The 15,641-nt window shown below is 39.3% G+C and overlaps 1 protein-coding gene across 3 annotated transcripts in view; it reads left to right on the top strand.

Annotated features, from left to right (window-relative positions):
- Cd46 (CD46 molecule) overlaps positions 1-15,641 on the top strand; it is a 30,797-nt gene that overhangs the window by 11,569 nt on the left and 3,587 nt on the right. The window contains exons 6-12 of one of the 3 annotated variants that reach the window (XM_033762234.1): positions 4,627-4,809; positions 7,599-7,646; positions 10,402-10,443; positions 11,904-11,939; positions 12,533-12,593; positions 13,104-13,160; positions 15,467-15,618. In XM_033762234.1, the coding sequence (XP_033618125.1) occupies positions 4,627-4,809; positions 7,599-7,646; positions 10,402-10,443; positions 11,904-11,939; positions 12,533-12,593; positions 13,104-13,160; positions 15,467-15,618 (579 nt within the window). The remainder of the gene's footprint in view (positions 1-4,626; positions 4,810-7,598; positions 7,647-10,401; positions 10,444-11,903; positions 11,940-12,532; positions 12,594-13,103; positions 13,161-15,466; positions 15,619-15,641) is intronic. The other 2 variants (XM_010613154.3, XM_019205864.2) reach the window with 2 other exon arrangements.

A 15,641-nucleotide genomic window follows, 5' to 3' on the forward strand; every position in this document is an offset into this window, starting at 1 on the left:
ACTCGGGTCCTTGTGCTTGTTTTCAAGGCAGGCAGCAGAACCACTGAGCTAAAAAATTGATAAATTTTTTTAACAGACATTAAACACCAAAACTCCTCAGAAATATGGATAATGCAAATAGTCATATCTATTACAGAAATAGAACTTGTCACATATGACCTTCCCCTAAAGAAAACTGCAGGCCCAGATGGCCCCATGGGGAATTCTACAGAACATATAAGGAATAAACAATTATGATTCTACATAACCTTGTCAAGAAAATGCAGGAGGAGAAAACATTTCTCAACCCTTTTTATGAAGACATTCTCACCCTGGTCAAAAACATAAAAAACTACAAACTGTATCCTTGATAAATATCAAACTCTAAATCCACAATAAAACATTAATAAATCAGATCCAGGGCTGGGGATTTAGCTCAGCGGTTTGGTGGCCTACCTTGCAAGTGTAAGCACCCAAGTTCAATCCCCGGTACCCCAAAAAATAAATAAACAAATAAACCAGATCCTGTGGTACATTAAAAAAAGTCTTTAACAAGTAGGATCTAGCCCAGGAATGTAAGGCTGGTTCAGTGCAAAAAAGTTAATAAGAATAGTTCATTATATCAAGAGAGCATAAAAAAGAAAAACATGGTATCCTCTTACTAGATAGCAAAACAAAAGCTGTGTTTGACAGAATTCGTCATTTTTTCATGATAAAAACTTCTCAGCAAACTAGGAATAGACACTACCTGTCTTTGTAAATCTTAAAAAAAAAAGGTATCTACAAAATCCTACTTCTGACATTATACTCAATGGTAAAAGACTCATTTCTTTCTGATTAAAAAGTAAACTAAGGCAAAACAAGGTGAAGATGTACAGTCATCTCTGTATTCAACATGATATCAGAGATCCTACCCAGAACAATAAGACAAGAGAAAGAATAGGGATACATATTGGAAAGGAAGAAATAAAATTGTCTCTGTAAACCAGATATTTTGAAACACCCATTAGAATGGTTAAACTTTAGGATTCTTTTTTTTTTTTTTTTGTTACTGGGGAATTGAACTCAGGATATTGCGCTTGTAAGGCAGGCATGGTGCCACTGAGCTAACTCCCCGTCCCAGACTGGTTGAACTTTAAACACACACACACACCTGATCACACTACATACAAGGGACCTTTGACTTACATTTGTGAGTGCTGGTTGTAGCTCAAATTAGTTGTAAGTCAAGACTATTTTCCCATAAGAAATAATAGAAATACCCATAAGGCATTACAAACCTTCTAAAGCACCCTTAACTAAACTTTTCATAATAAAAAGCATTGTATAATATAATTTACTAGAAAGACCAGTAATTTTCCTAGTGTACTCACCAGAAAGTTATAAAATGTACCTACCAGAAACAACAGTTTCGTACTGTACTCACCTTTCAAGTTGACATTGTTGGCTTGCAGGAAGGGAGGATGAATGAAAGGTGGTTACTGTTTGGAAAGAGTCAGTCCCCTTCCGTAAGAACATCAGGAGTCTGGCTCTCTGGCGTCCTTTCTCTCCTTGGGAGAGTCTGTAGCCCAATAGGACCTGCTTCTGGCTCACAAGGTCTCAACCTTTTCAGAATTAAAAACTGGCCTAAGGCTGTTTCTGTCTTTTCTTTAACTCTGTCCTGCAGTCTGATGTGACATTGTCATGAACCAAGTGAATGTAATGACTGGCTTTGTAGAAAGGACCCAGCCAGACAGAGAAAAAGCCAGTTGAGACCTTGTGAGCCAGAAGCAGGTCCTACTGGGCTACAGACTCTCCCAAGGAGAGAAAGGATGCCAGAGAGCCAGACTTCTGATGTTTTTATGGAAGGAGACTGTCCATGATGAGGAGAGCCTTGAGTGGTAAACCTTTGTCCTCTAGATATTTCTTAATAGTAAGACAGAAAGCCTCCCTGATCCACTCAAGAGAAAGTACTCTTGTTACCCAGGCTTTTGTGTTAGATGTCCATGTGAGCCCTAGCCTATTCTTCATGACTTTGTGTTTTCTAAACACTCTAGGGGTCTCAGGATGGTAAGCCAAAAGAGGCTTTATGTTGAGGTCACCACTTGCATTGGCACATAGCAATAGAGTTAGCCTATCCTCTGTGTGCTTGTGGCCTGGCACTTTCTTCTCTTCAGGGGTGATGTATGTTCTCCTGGGCATTTTCTTCCAGAAAAGGCCAGTTTCAAGTTGAAAACTTGATGAAAGCAAAAGCTGTTTCTCTTTGTCATCATTTTAAAGTGTGTATATAATTTTCAGCAGCCCTTTTATCAGCACTGGCTGCTTCACCATGCCTAGTTATGCTGTGAACCCAAGTTCTCACTTTAAAATTGTGAAACTACCCATTACGGGCACAAAATATTTCACCATTATCACTCATTGACGGATTATCCTTTATGAGATCTGCATTTATAGTCCTAGCTTTTTCATAAATTCTAGACTCAGGCTATAATCTGCCATCTGCCTTTCCTTTATTCACACTAATAACAACCTTTCTACCTCCTCTAACACTGTTGATCGTGATTTATTAATTTGAGTAACACCTTTAGCAACACCAGGTTCCTCATACAAATCTTTTCTCTGTAAGATTGTTGAGATGATGGATTTTGACATGCTGTACATATTAGTGAGATCAGGCACAAGACCACCACTCTCATGTTTATCTACGGTCTTCTTCTTTTCAATGTGATTGCTTTCCTTACCTTTCCTTCCTTCCATAACTTATTTTCTACCTTTTGGGGGCCTTTCTGATAGCAGTAATAAGTTAATATTAAAGTTCTGTTCGTAACCTAAGTTGTTCATGTGTGAGGCCAGTCATAACTTGAGGGTCAACTATATCTGAAGCAGTTGAGATTCTCATAACTTTGCTGATAAGAATGCAAATTGGAGAAACTTTGAAACTCACTTAAAAACATACGCTTACATACAGTTCAGCAACATAAATGGGTCCCAGATGGCATCATACTGAGTAATATAAGCCATTCTAAAAAGGCTATCACTCCATTTGTAGACAGCCTGAAAAAACAACACTGTGGTAGAAAATAGGTTAGGGGTTGTCCAATGTGGGATGGGAGAAGAAGGGTAAATCATAAGTGTGCGTGGAGGAATTCTGGAGAGGGACAGAACTTTGCCTTTACTGCCATGGTAGTTTGTGCAGTTGTTACCACATCTGTAAAACTCATACGTACGTAAACTTGAAAGGGTGGATTTCATGGTATGTAAGTTGCACCAAATGTTCAAAAAATCATTAGCTGGGACAGAACACAACAAGTGAAAAATCGCTGACCCTGAAGACACCTCAACTGAAACCCAACATGATTTAAGAAGAAAAAATTTTAAAAGAGAGAGAGAGAGAGACTCTCACAGACCTGTGGGAGAACATCAGTCAGACACCATGTAATTGAAGTTTCAAGAAAAGAGCTGAGAAAATTATTTTAATAAATACTAGCCAAAAGATTATCCCAGCCACCTCAGATTGAGGAAATTCAGCAGAACTTGAGCAGGATTAATAAATTATTAAAAAACAAAACGAAATGACCCTAGTAGTTTGGTAGATTTTAGTAGCTTGGTGAAACTATAAAGAACAAAAGATTTTTTAAAAGCCAGTAAGAAACAACACCAATGAAAAAATGTATTACATTTGAGAGGGCAGTGGCAGAAAGAATGTAGTAAGAGTGAGTTCCTTTAAGAAACCATTGAGGCTGGAAGGTTGTAACAGACAAAACACTTAACCTGGAGCTCTGTATCACAGAGAAATCTTTCCAGTGGAAGGTTAAGTAAGTGCACCTCACCAGCCAACGTGTATTACAAGAATTTCTCAAGGCAGCTCTCAGTCTGAAGGGAAATGGTACAGGCGGAAAGTCTGTTCCCAGTCTGCCTGGATGTAATCTCCTAGATGCTGACCTCCTTTAGTGTCCCCTCCCCAAAACCCTCCCCACCCACTGATGGACCCTGAAATTAATCTAGTGAGTCGTGACTGCAGTTGCTTTTGAAGAAGTAGAATAGAAGGGGAAATCCAGAAGTGCAGAGGGCTAAGTATTGAGATTAAGTTTCATTTTGGGCCCATGAGCTTGGATATTGGTTTACAACATACAGTGTGTTTCTTCATCTCTGGGGTGCAGCCAGAAAAGACCTACAAAACTCTGCTATAACCCTTCAAATCCCCACTTGTATTTGTTTCTACATGAATTTCTTTTTGCACATCTTTATCAATTTTTAAATTTGAGTTCAGATATACCTTTCCAGAAAAGTCTTTTTCTTATCTTTTCAAAGAGCAGGGCACCATTATCAGTGTCAGCGTGACTAAAGAAAATCCCTGGAGCTAAACAGCAGCAAAAATTCCTTTAAACTTAGCTTGAATTTCTCTAACCTTTCTCAAAACTTGTCAACAGTATAGAGGGTGGATGAGATATAAGGATAATCTGTTCTGTAAAGAGAAAGTTACTGTTTACCTGGAATTAAAATGCTTTCTGTTAAAAATGTGAAAGTGTCTTTTTTAATTTTGTTTTTAAACATGTTCTATTTCTTGTCTTTTTGTTCCTACTGCAAATTCATACTTTGTACTAGTTTTTCTGGTCCTATGTTACAATGATACATTTCCATTGAATCCTGAGGTTTTTTTCTTTGCAGTGGTCAAATGTCCAGCTCCAGTACTTCAAAATGGGAGACAGATATCCGGATTTGGAAAACCATTTTACTACAAAGTCACAGTTCAATTTGAGTGCATCGCGGGTTTTTACCTTAACGGCAGCGAGACGATCATGTGTGGCACTGAAAATGCTTGGGAACCCTCCATCCCACAATGTATCAAAGGTACAAAGTTGTCTTTTTTTTCCCTTCTTGCTTTTTTCTAGAGTTTACTTCTTTGACATTAAATATCAATGATACAGAAAAGCTTAGAAGCAGAACCTTTTTCAGCCCCATTCTGTATCCGTTTCTGTGACAGACGTAAGACATAAAATTCACACAGAACTCTCTTTTGATTCTGTATGTTTTCCCCACTAGGGTTCTGAGCATGTTGTGTAATCATATGGGTACCTAAATCTCTCATGTTCAATATTTTTATTTATAAAACATGGACATCAAGTAATATTCAGAGTAAGTTGGAGCATGGACTTTTTATATCACTGAGTTTTCTAGTGCTGCCTCCTCCCAGTACAAAACCTCCAACTTTGACTTATCCAAGTGCAATTAATGAGGATGAATATTGTTACAGCTATATGTGATAGTGATTCTGATATTTGCCATAATTCACACTTATGAACAGGAATGCAAACTTGAGAAAGTTATATAAACTCGAAATATGCTTCCTCAGAAGAGCGATGACTCAGTACCTTTTTTACCGGCTGAGAGTCCGGTCGAAGAGGCTGCATGTGGTGTTTGGTATAGGAGACGCTCCTAAGGAGAGCGGCCAAGATGTCCTCTGTCACTGCACCCCTGGCTTCCGTGTGCTGGTGTATGTTTTCTGTGTCTTTGCTTTTGGTATTTTATTATTTTTAAAGCCACCTGTTGACACCAATACTAGTACCTTTGTACTTTCTCATCCGGGATTAGGTTTCGTTTCCCAGAAGGAAGCCAGTTCTGTCTTTTCTGGGTAAGCCTCTGAACGGGCTGTCCCTGCTAACTCTAGCACGAGACCTGCATTGCTACTCCCTTTTCCACCTAAAACAATTTTTCTTTTTTTCTGTTTACGGACAGTTTTATTTGGTGTTAGAAATTACATTTTATAGCAACTAAAAGGTAGGAGAATTTCTCATTTACTGGAATGGATGGCTTCTTGCAGGGTCTGCTCATTTGAGACTGGAGAAGGTATCTCGATATGATGGGAGGGATTATCGTCCTGTTTCGGTTATCTCTGGCTTCCCAGCAGGACTCAGTAGCAGTAACGTTAGCTAAGAATGGCTGACGACCAGGCAGACAGCTGACAGGTTTCTGTTGGTCTCTCTCTGCCTACTGAGCTACCATTCCTATGGGCTTTAGGTTCCCTTTACTTTAATGTGGATACTGAACTAAAACAAACGTCCATTACTGGTTTCCTAGCTCTTTAATATTTTAAAGGACAGAGAGAAACTATATATGTTAAGATACTAATTACCTTTTTATAACTCCTATAAGAACCTGGTGCCCTCACCTTTCTTGGTGCTATGCGGTTGGAAGGGTGGAACAGAGGGAGGTGTTTTGGGGGGTGGACTGATAAGTGAGCAAAACTAGATCACAGTGAACTTTATACCCAACTACCCATCCCTGTTTGCTCACATGCCTGGATTGGGTACAACTGCCATGGTACACTATGAGGGCACGGTACGCTATTTGGGGCATGCACCTGACAGAGGCTACAGTGGCAGGTGAAGGAATAATAGACAAAGCACAATGAATCATTTATTCCTGGGGGCTGGGATTTGCTCTTAGCCTTTCCTGGCTAATATCACAAGACTCGGACTGCTCAGTATTTACTGTTTATACAGCATAGTAGGGGGCATGAGGCAAATGTGAGGAATAGCAGGAGTAAAGCACTAATGCGCCAGGCTTGGAAAAGGACAGGTCACAGTTAACGAGCCACCTGTGTTATCTTTCACTAATGTGCAATCCGGAGAGCAGCTGGACCAAGTTGTGTCAGTTGGCTGTTAGAGGCATCATTGAGTCTCAGCTGTGGCCACTGGCATAGGGAATTCTGTCTCCTACGCCAGGCGAAGGCTTATCTGGCAAGTCACACGTAGGCCTTGCATTGACTCACAATTCAATCAATAGCCAATTTGCTATTATCTTACAGCTTGCTCAATGTGCTTTCAAGCTGGTCTCCTGTAGTGCACTAGGGTTATCGATGTTCTCTTTTGAAAGAGTTGATTTAAAGGATATGTAAGATATCATTTTAGCTTGGAGTTTGAAAGATGAGGAGAGTACTAATTGCTAGAAAAAGTTTATGAGGAAAAGAGCCTACAGGGATCTTAAAAAAAAAATCAAAACTCCTGATGGAATCATTGAAGGAGAGATTGTATCAACAGCAACATATAATGAGGTTATAGTGCAATTAAGTATGCCAATATGAAAAAATGTTCAAGAAATACTAAATGAAAATTATGAAGATGCAAATTGTGTAGTGTGAGGCCACTGGATTTTTTCATTTAAAAAAGAGACATATAATTCCCATGTTTCTTTTATGATTTATTATTTGTTAACTTCTAAAATTTACATTGTAAAACACAAAGACAAGCAAGGCACAGTGGCAAATGCCTGTAATCCCAGCACTGAGGAAGCTGAGGCAGGAGGGTCACTATGGGTTTGGGGCCAGCCTGGGCTACATAGTGAGTTCAAAGCCAGCTTAACGAGGTAGTGAGATCCTGCCTCAAAAAAACAAAACCACAAAGTTGCAGTGAGTGCTTTTGTGTATATACCCTTACACACTTGTGCAGATATTGTGTAGGTCAAATACACAGGTGAAATTCCTACAAGTAGAATTGCAAGATTTAGAAAGTATGTGTATTTTTCACTTTGATAATCTTTTATCAAAATCAAATATCAAAATGAAGCCCATTCTTTTGTATTGATAAGACTAGTGAATTGATAGAGAACTGATGGACTATTTTTTTTTTTTTTTTTTTTAGGTCCTAGGCCTACTCACCCTGTCAAGCCTCCCGTTTACAATTATCCAGGTTTGATAATTATTTATCCTACTGATATAGTTTTAAATCTTTTTAATGATAGATTAAAAATTACGTTTTGTTGTCATTTGTATTTTTTAAATTTTCAATGAGGCTGAACTTTTCTTGGTCTGCATTTTCATTTACTCGTTTATTTGGCTTTTTTTTTTTTGGAACCGGAGATCGAACTCGGGTCCTTGCGCTTGTGAGGCGGGCAGCGGAGCCACTGAGCTAAATCCCCCGCCCCTTACTCACTTATTTGAGATAGAGTCTCAAAGGTAGCTTAGGCTGCCCTCAGACTCCTGGGTTCCAGGGGTGTATATCCAGGAAGAGAATTTCTGGTCCCTGGGTAAGTCTGATTTTTTTTTTTTTTTTTTTTTTTTTTTTTTGGTACCGGGGATTGAACTCGGGTCCTTGCGCTTGCAAAGCAGGAAGCGGAACCACTGAGCTGCATCCCTGGCCCCAGTCCGGTCTGTTTTTTAAAGAACTTCTACAGTATCCTCCGCAGCTTCTGCACCGTTGACGTTCTTGCCAGCAGTCCTCGGAGGTTTCAGATTCTCCCCGCCTCCACTAGCATCTGCTGTACGGTATCGGGTTTGTTTTGCCTTCACCATAATAGCCGTCGGTCGTAGTCCACTTGGTGCTGCAAATGGAATTCGGACTGGGTCATTTATAACGCACACACGTTTACCTGTTGGCTCTGGGGGCTGGAAGTCTATTGTGCAGGTGCTGGCCTTTATCAAGGGCATTTTCCCACATTGCAGCCTGGCGGACGGCCCGGAAGGGGAAGGGCAGGGGAGATCAGGGAGGGAGAAGGGGGGTACAGTGCCGGCAGGGGGCCGAGCCCATGCCGAGGTGACAGCCCTGGGGTCCTGGGACCTCGTGATCTAAATGTCCGCTCCAGCCGCCACCTCGGGTGGCGCCACAGCATCAGTTCAGGTCCCACTTGAGTTTTGGAGGAGTCAAGCACTCAGACCAGCGTCACCCGGAGGTACAAAGTCACAGCCTGAGAGGGTGTGGTTTGCATTTCCATAATGATCAGTGACGCGATGTCCACTTCCCCTGCTTCCTGGCCACTTGCCCATCTTCTCTCTTTGAGTTCTTGGCCCGTTTTCATCTGAGCTTGTGGTCACAGAGTTTGGAGAGTGCTTTCTATATTCTGAATATTCACCTCTTATCAAATACATGCTTTTAAGTGTTGCCTCTCCTGCTGTGGGTTCTTTTCATTCTGTCTGTGTCTGTTGGACACAGAAGCTTTTTGGTGAAATTCTTTTTTCCATCTTGGAGTCCCTTGTTGCCTGTGTCACCTCCTGGAAACCACTGGCCAACCCAGAGTCATAAAGTGTCTCCCTGCTGTCTTTTATAGTTTTAGGTCTTATATTTAGGTCCGTCTACTTTGGGTTGGTTTTGTACATTAAGGGTCCAACTTCATTCTTTTGCCTGTGGATGTCCAGATTTCCCAACATCACCCTCTCCGCTGGATCTTCTCGGCTCTCTTGATGGAAAGCGTTTGACTAAATATGACAGGTTCATTTTCCAGGCTCCCTGCTCCTCCATAGCAGTATCACCTCCCTTTGGCTCAGTGTCATTTTGTAGTTGCGTTTTGAAACCAAGCAATGTGAGTCCTGTCAGCTTTGCTTTTCTTGTTCAAGATTGTTTTGGCTATTTGGGGTCCCTCAAGATTTCACAGCAGTTTTAGGATGGATTTTTATATTTCTGCAGAAAGGATTTTGACAGGGGCTACACTAAATTTATAGATTGTTTTGTGTTTATTGGTAGCTTAAAAATAATGAGTCTTTCAGTTCACGAAAACGGGATGTCTTTCCATTTATTACATCTTTAATGCTTTTCAGCAGTGTTTTGTAGTTCTTAGTGTATAGGTCTTGCCTTCTAGGCTAAGCTTTTTCCTCAGTATTCTATTCTTTCTTATGTTGTTTTAAATGAAACTGTGTTCTTAATTTCCATTTTGGGTTATTTTAGTGTAAAGATATAGAACTAATTTTTGTGTATTGATTTTATGTTCTGCAACTCTGCTGAATTCACTTTTTAGTCCTAATAGGTTGTTTAGAATGCATAGTATATGTGGAATCCTTAAGGTTTTCTTCATAAAAGATATCATCACCTGTGAACAGAGACAGTATTATTTCTTCCTTTCCAATTTGGATTCTTTTTCTTACCCGACTGCGGCCGAGAACTTCCAGCACTGTGTTGAGCGGTACACATGGGCACCTGGCTGGATTCTGAGCAGTGTATCTTTGAGTCAGTAGTTAGCTGTGGGTTGTTTTTATATAGTCTTTACACTGAGGATGTCTCTTTCCATCCCAGACTGACTTCTAAAACACTTACTGAGCTCTGTTCTATCTTTAAACTGGAATCACTAAATATACCAACTAATTTTGAGAGTATATTACAGATAAATTTGGGGCTGGGGATTTACCTCCGTGGTTCTAGCACCTGCCTCATAAGCTCAAAGTCCTGAATTCAGTCTCTGGTACCGGGGGTGAGGAAAAAAAGAGAGAGAGATAAATTTGTATGCTACCACAATATTACCACAGGGCAGGAAGAAAGAAACTAATAGTATTAGATATAACTTTATAGAATTTTATGATACTACTTTAACAAATAGCGACACTTTATAAGGGAAGTGAAATTTTAAGGGATTTTGTACAAAGACGAAAAAAAATGAGTGTATGGACTTCAAGAATTTTAAGTTTTATTTCTTTTTTCTTTTATTTTACATAATCAGTTTTCCCTCTTTTTTCCCCAGGATATCCCAATCCCCGTGAAGGACTATTTGACCAAGAATTAAGTTAGTATTTTGATTATTAATAATAACTCTACATTATGAATCCATACAGTCTACATGGAAATATTTTATATTCCAACTGCAGGCAGTTAAGTAAGGGTCACATATTACCAGTGTTAACTGACATTTATAGTTACTTTGTGTTGATTCTAGGAATGTAAGTGATACAAACATGCGTAGAAACATGTCGGTAAGCACGGTTTTATAATCGCACCTCAACACAGAAAAGCAAATGGCATGAGGTCACTTTCTTAAATGTTCTCTTTACATGGAAGTAAAAATATATAAGATACAATTTGCTTTGCACACGACAGTGTTATTTTGTGTTGGCAACTGTGGGTAGGTTCTCACCCTAGTCATTGTCTTGTTTGCACCGACCTGAAAGGCTATAAGTTGGGTCAGAAATGGGCCAGACTGACACACTTTTCCCAGGTCCACACAGTTCACATCATATTAAATAAAACAAAGTATAGCCATAGCAGTTAAAGGTCAATGAAATGGAAAGTTTATTGATGAGTAAAAGAAGGCAAAATCTATTTTCATTTATTAGACTAGTTTAGTAATGACTACTCCTCTGATGAAATTTGTGTTGGGCTTATTTTGTAGTACACTCTTTTTCCATATCCAGGGAAGACACTTCTGGGGTCTCTGACACCAGAACACAATAGTCACACGTGGCCAAGGTACCTTCTCCTGTGCACTGTGACATCTTGAGAGGCTTTATAATACCCAGCCCAATGGAAATTGCCATACTCTATTGTTTAAGGAATAATGACAAGAAAACATACACAGACACAGTTTATTCCCCAAATATTTTCAATCCACTTGACTGGATCTGTGGATTTGGAACCGACAGTGACTTACAGTAGGGTTCCATCCAGAGGAAACCTAGTGTGAATGGAAGATACTCTGAGTTCAAACACAATCAGTGCCCCTAATTTACCAATATCATAGCTCAGCGGTACCGTGGATTTCTGGTTGTTTGCCCTGTGGTCTCATGGCTCACCACCCCTGCCCAGCCTCCTGAGATTCTTCTGTACGTCTGTCACTGACCCAGGAAAAAATCAAAATTCAGAGTTTTTCCTCTACTCTAATGAATGGTGATGTTCCGGTAACCTTTGTTAAATAACATGAGGTGGTTATTAAAAAAATCTATTAAAGATTTTTAAAAATTGGACCCAAAACCTGAAAACTTGCTTAGAAGGGTTCAGTCAGTGGTGCCACGAGCCTCTAACACCAGCACTCAGAAGGCTGAGGCAAGAGGATCCCTGTGAGTCTGAGGCCAAGTTGGACTACACTGTGGGGAAAAGAAAAACAGAAAACACCCACCTAGATGCACTAGTAGCCATGCTTAAACTAAGTAAACTTTTTTTTGCTCTAATTCTTAGATGTTCTGAGCTAAATAAAATTGAACCATCGTCTAGATCCCCACTTGTTCATGTTCTGTTTTTGCATTTTCGTAGATGCGTGGATCATTCTTCCGATTGTTCTTGTTGTAGGTAAATATCCCACATTTTGAATACTATTTTAACAGAGGTTTCCACTTCTAGAGTTCTTATAGTTTGAGATTAAGTAAACCAACCTGGATCGAGAGCAGCCTGGCCAAGTTAGCAGCTTAGTGGGATTCTGTCTCAAAGGAGAAAAATGGAAAGGGGCCAGGGAGGCCCTGGGTTCAATGCCCAGAACTGCACAGAAAAGCAAAGGTGGGAAAGCAACTGAGAAAGACTTGCCTTTACTTGCACAGTACCCGCTGCTCTGATTTTATATTCTTCTGTATCCCATACTGAGGATCCTACACTTAAAAAGACCTAATATGACACGTTTCCTTAAGATGATACAGTCAGAGTTTACTCCTTAAGTATGCTTTTGGCCACTTTCTACGTCAAGCTAGTACTCTTCTCTGACTCACTGCTGTGTTGGTGATTCCGGGGATCTGGGTTAGATAATGAAGAATTCAAGTGGATTATAAACTGTAGATACTTCAATACAATACCACATTCTGCCATATAAATGTCACCAACCCTGTTTCTTCCACTTAGATTTTGAATCCTGGTTTTCAGAGTGACGTTCTTTATTTCCCGTCTTCCTTTAGTGGCTACGTTGGCTGTACTGGTTCGTTTCGTGTACAGACTCACTGAACACCACAGTAAAAGGTAAACATAAGACAGTTCCTCTAGCTCATTGGTCCTTCTTATCCCTCGCCACTTCTGCACAGCCCAAGTTTGCACTGCACACTGGTAGAGTCTTTTTCCAGTTGTGCCTGCATCCTTGTGTTGCATTTCTCTGCTAAAATGTTTTCAGCTCTCCTTTGAACAGTGCAAACATGAGGAATCGTGCAGGTTTCTGCAGTGCTGTTCTAGAAAAGTTGCTGTGGGATGTGAGGTTTAAGTTCCTTAGGGACGCACGGCCCCTCCCACCCTGGGTATTTGAGTGACCAAAGTAAAGCATTTTGGGTGCAGACTTAAATATTTGTAGTCACTGGAATTTCTTGGATGAACGTTCCCATTTGTCTGTATAATTTAGCTGCTGTAAAGAGATGTATAGGTGTCATATTAAAATCCCCCATTTGACTTCTTTTCATTTAGGGTTGTTATCCATAAATGTTAAACTGGGGAATAAACACCAACACGAATTGATTTCTCTCTTATGTTCTCTTAATTTAGTAGATTGCATTGGAGTGAAGGGCTCAGGTTGCTGAGGGCAGCTCTGTTAACTTTCAGGTATCTTTTTCTCCACAAAAATTAAGCAGAACAGAAAAAAATGTATTTGTACATATTTTTAAAGGAAAACAGGGCTTTTAAGTATCCAATTTAAACTTTAACAGAAGAATTTACAATTTAATGAAAGATTTAGAATAAATCTTGGAGTATGGGCCAAGATTAGTCTGAAATATGCTTTTTTATTTTTTCCCTGTAGCTTTAAAAAATAGCTTTGAAATTAAGTAATTTTAAGACTTCTGTTACTTCTGTTTATTTCAACGTTTATATTAATATTCAGATTTGGGCTATGTAAGTAAAAGTATATTCTTCTCCCATAAAAAATCTCAAACTTTTCCATATTTCTTGATTAACTTTTAAAATATTCACAATTTCTTCATTTGAATCTTAAATCTTGTACTTTTGGGACACATAATATTTGTATTTGATTTTTCTGCAAGTTTTATTTTTTAAATCATATATACAATAATGTGAAGAGAAAATATCAGTTTATGGTATTAACAGTTTTATGAGTCTAAAAGGTTTGTACAGAAATAGCTTCTAGCAATACCAAAACAAAACAGCTCTCTACTCATTTCCTTTTTGGTTTAAAGTATCACTCCATCAAAATTTTTAAAGATTCCCAAGAAATGTTAATCAGACTCTCTCTAGAGGGTCTCTTAACTCTAAGCAATTACCTGACTGTTATACTTACAAATTAAAGGTTCAAAAGCAATAGTGGTTTGAGATTTCAAAATTAATTTTTATGATTTTTATTAAAAGCCCTTGTGTCATAGCACAGGGGGTCCAACAGAAAATTGCCTTATTAAAATTTTACTGTTTTGGAAAGATATTTTATCTTTAACCAATGCAACATAATTAATCTCATATATATTAGCACAACTTGAAGACAAAAATACAAAGAATGGCATTCTAATTGCCTTTGAACTCAAATGTAAGCTGTATGGGAATCTTTTCGAGTTTCCTTTGCTATTTTTGTGACAGAAACATACTCAGTATAACATGTAATGGTCGAACCAACAGTTAGGTTCTTTCGAATGCTTCACATGCACAGGGTCCTGGGTTCAAGGCCTGGCCAAACACATAACAAAAGGGAAATAAGGGAGGAAGGGAAGGAAGGGAAAGAGAGAACAGGGAAGAAGGGAGGAGAGAAAAGTTAGGTTTGTAACTTCCAGACGGCTTGGCTTCGAGGCCCTTCGGTCCGGGGCATTTCTCTAGGCGCAGTTAGAAAGCAGATTCGGGCGCTGCTGTCCGGACAGAGGCTCTGACTGTCGCTGCTGGAGCCGTAATGGGGACATCATGTTGAAATGCACAGTCGTGCTCACTGCCACACTGTTTTCATATCTAAGATCATCAGAGCTTAAAGCCTCCACGTCTGTGTGTGTGTACATATATACATATATGTTTTATATATTATATACATATATATGTATATATTGTACCAGGGATCGAGCTCAGGACCTTGTGCTTGCAAGGTAGGCAATGAAACCACTGAGATAAATCCTCGGATCCTTGGCCATATATATATTTATTCATTTATTTATTTATTTATTTAAAGAGTCTTTACTCTGTTAAAACATCCCGGCATAGGTGAGAGTCATCAAATTTAAGAAAATCATTTGCTTCATTCATATTTTCAATTATCTGTGACAGAAAAGTTTTTTCTATTAACCGTATTTATTTTGAGTTGTTCCCTACACCCGCCTTTAATGCGATATTAACATGGGCAGATTCGATTGCTCTGTCATTTTTAAGCTATCTACTGGAGTGTTTGTTTCATTCGGTGACGCATTCATTTTGGCACAGACACTTAAAACTTAAGACCAGAGACTGAGGGCACGGGGCAAGAACCATCACATCAAACTGAGCATCTTTTTCTAATTGGCTCTCAGATTTTTTAACATTCAACAAATCTTTCTAAATTTTGAAGCAAAAATAACATGTAATAAAAGATTGCATTGCTAGTTTAGGAAGCATAGTAACGAAATTACAGCCATGCCAGAAATGGGGGGCGGGGCTGTGTAACGCATTTTACAAGAGCTTTCCCTCAAGTTGAAAAAGAAATGCCAGAGGAAGAAACTGTACTCCATGCAGAGTCAAGATGTCTCTTAAAAATATAGGACGTGGGCCAGGGATTTAGCTCAGTGCTGCTGCCACCTGCCTCTCAAGTACAAGGTCCAGAGTTCCATCCCTGGTACAAAGAAGAGAGGTGCGGGGAAAGGAAAAAAAAATATGAATGACATGTCATAAAATTGATTTCTAAGACAGTATGACATAGATTTAATACATTGTATTTCCTTAAAATCCAGGGTGCTAGAGACCTCGCCCATGAATGTTTCTGTTATTTGCTTTGTGCAAGATGGTTTCAAGGTAAAATGTGTGAGGAGGCATCAAAGCAGCCTTGTACCAAATTCATGCTGGGAATCTGAAAACCTGGCCAGTTTATGGACCCTGAGCTCAGGTCCTCTTCCTTTTCTTCTATCA

Source organism: Fukomys damarensis, unplaced genomic scaffold, assembly GCF_012274545.1.
Source record: "Fukomys damarensis isolate Sample0158 unplaced genomic scaffold, DMR_v1.0_HiC HiC_scaffold_11, whole genome shotgun sequence".
Taxonomy (NCBI): domain Eukaryota; kingdom Metazoa; phylum Chordata; class Mammalia; order Rodentia; family Bathyergidae; genus Fukomys; species Fukomys damarensis.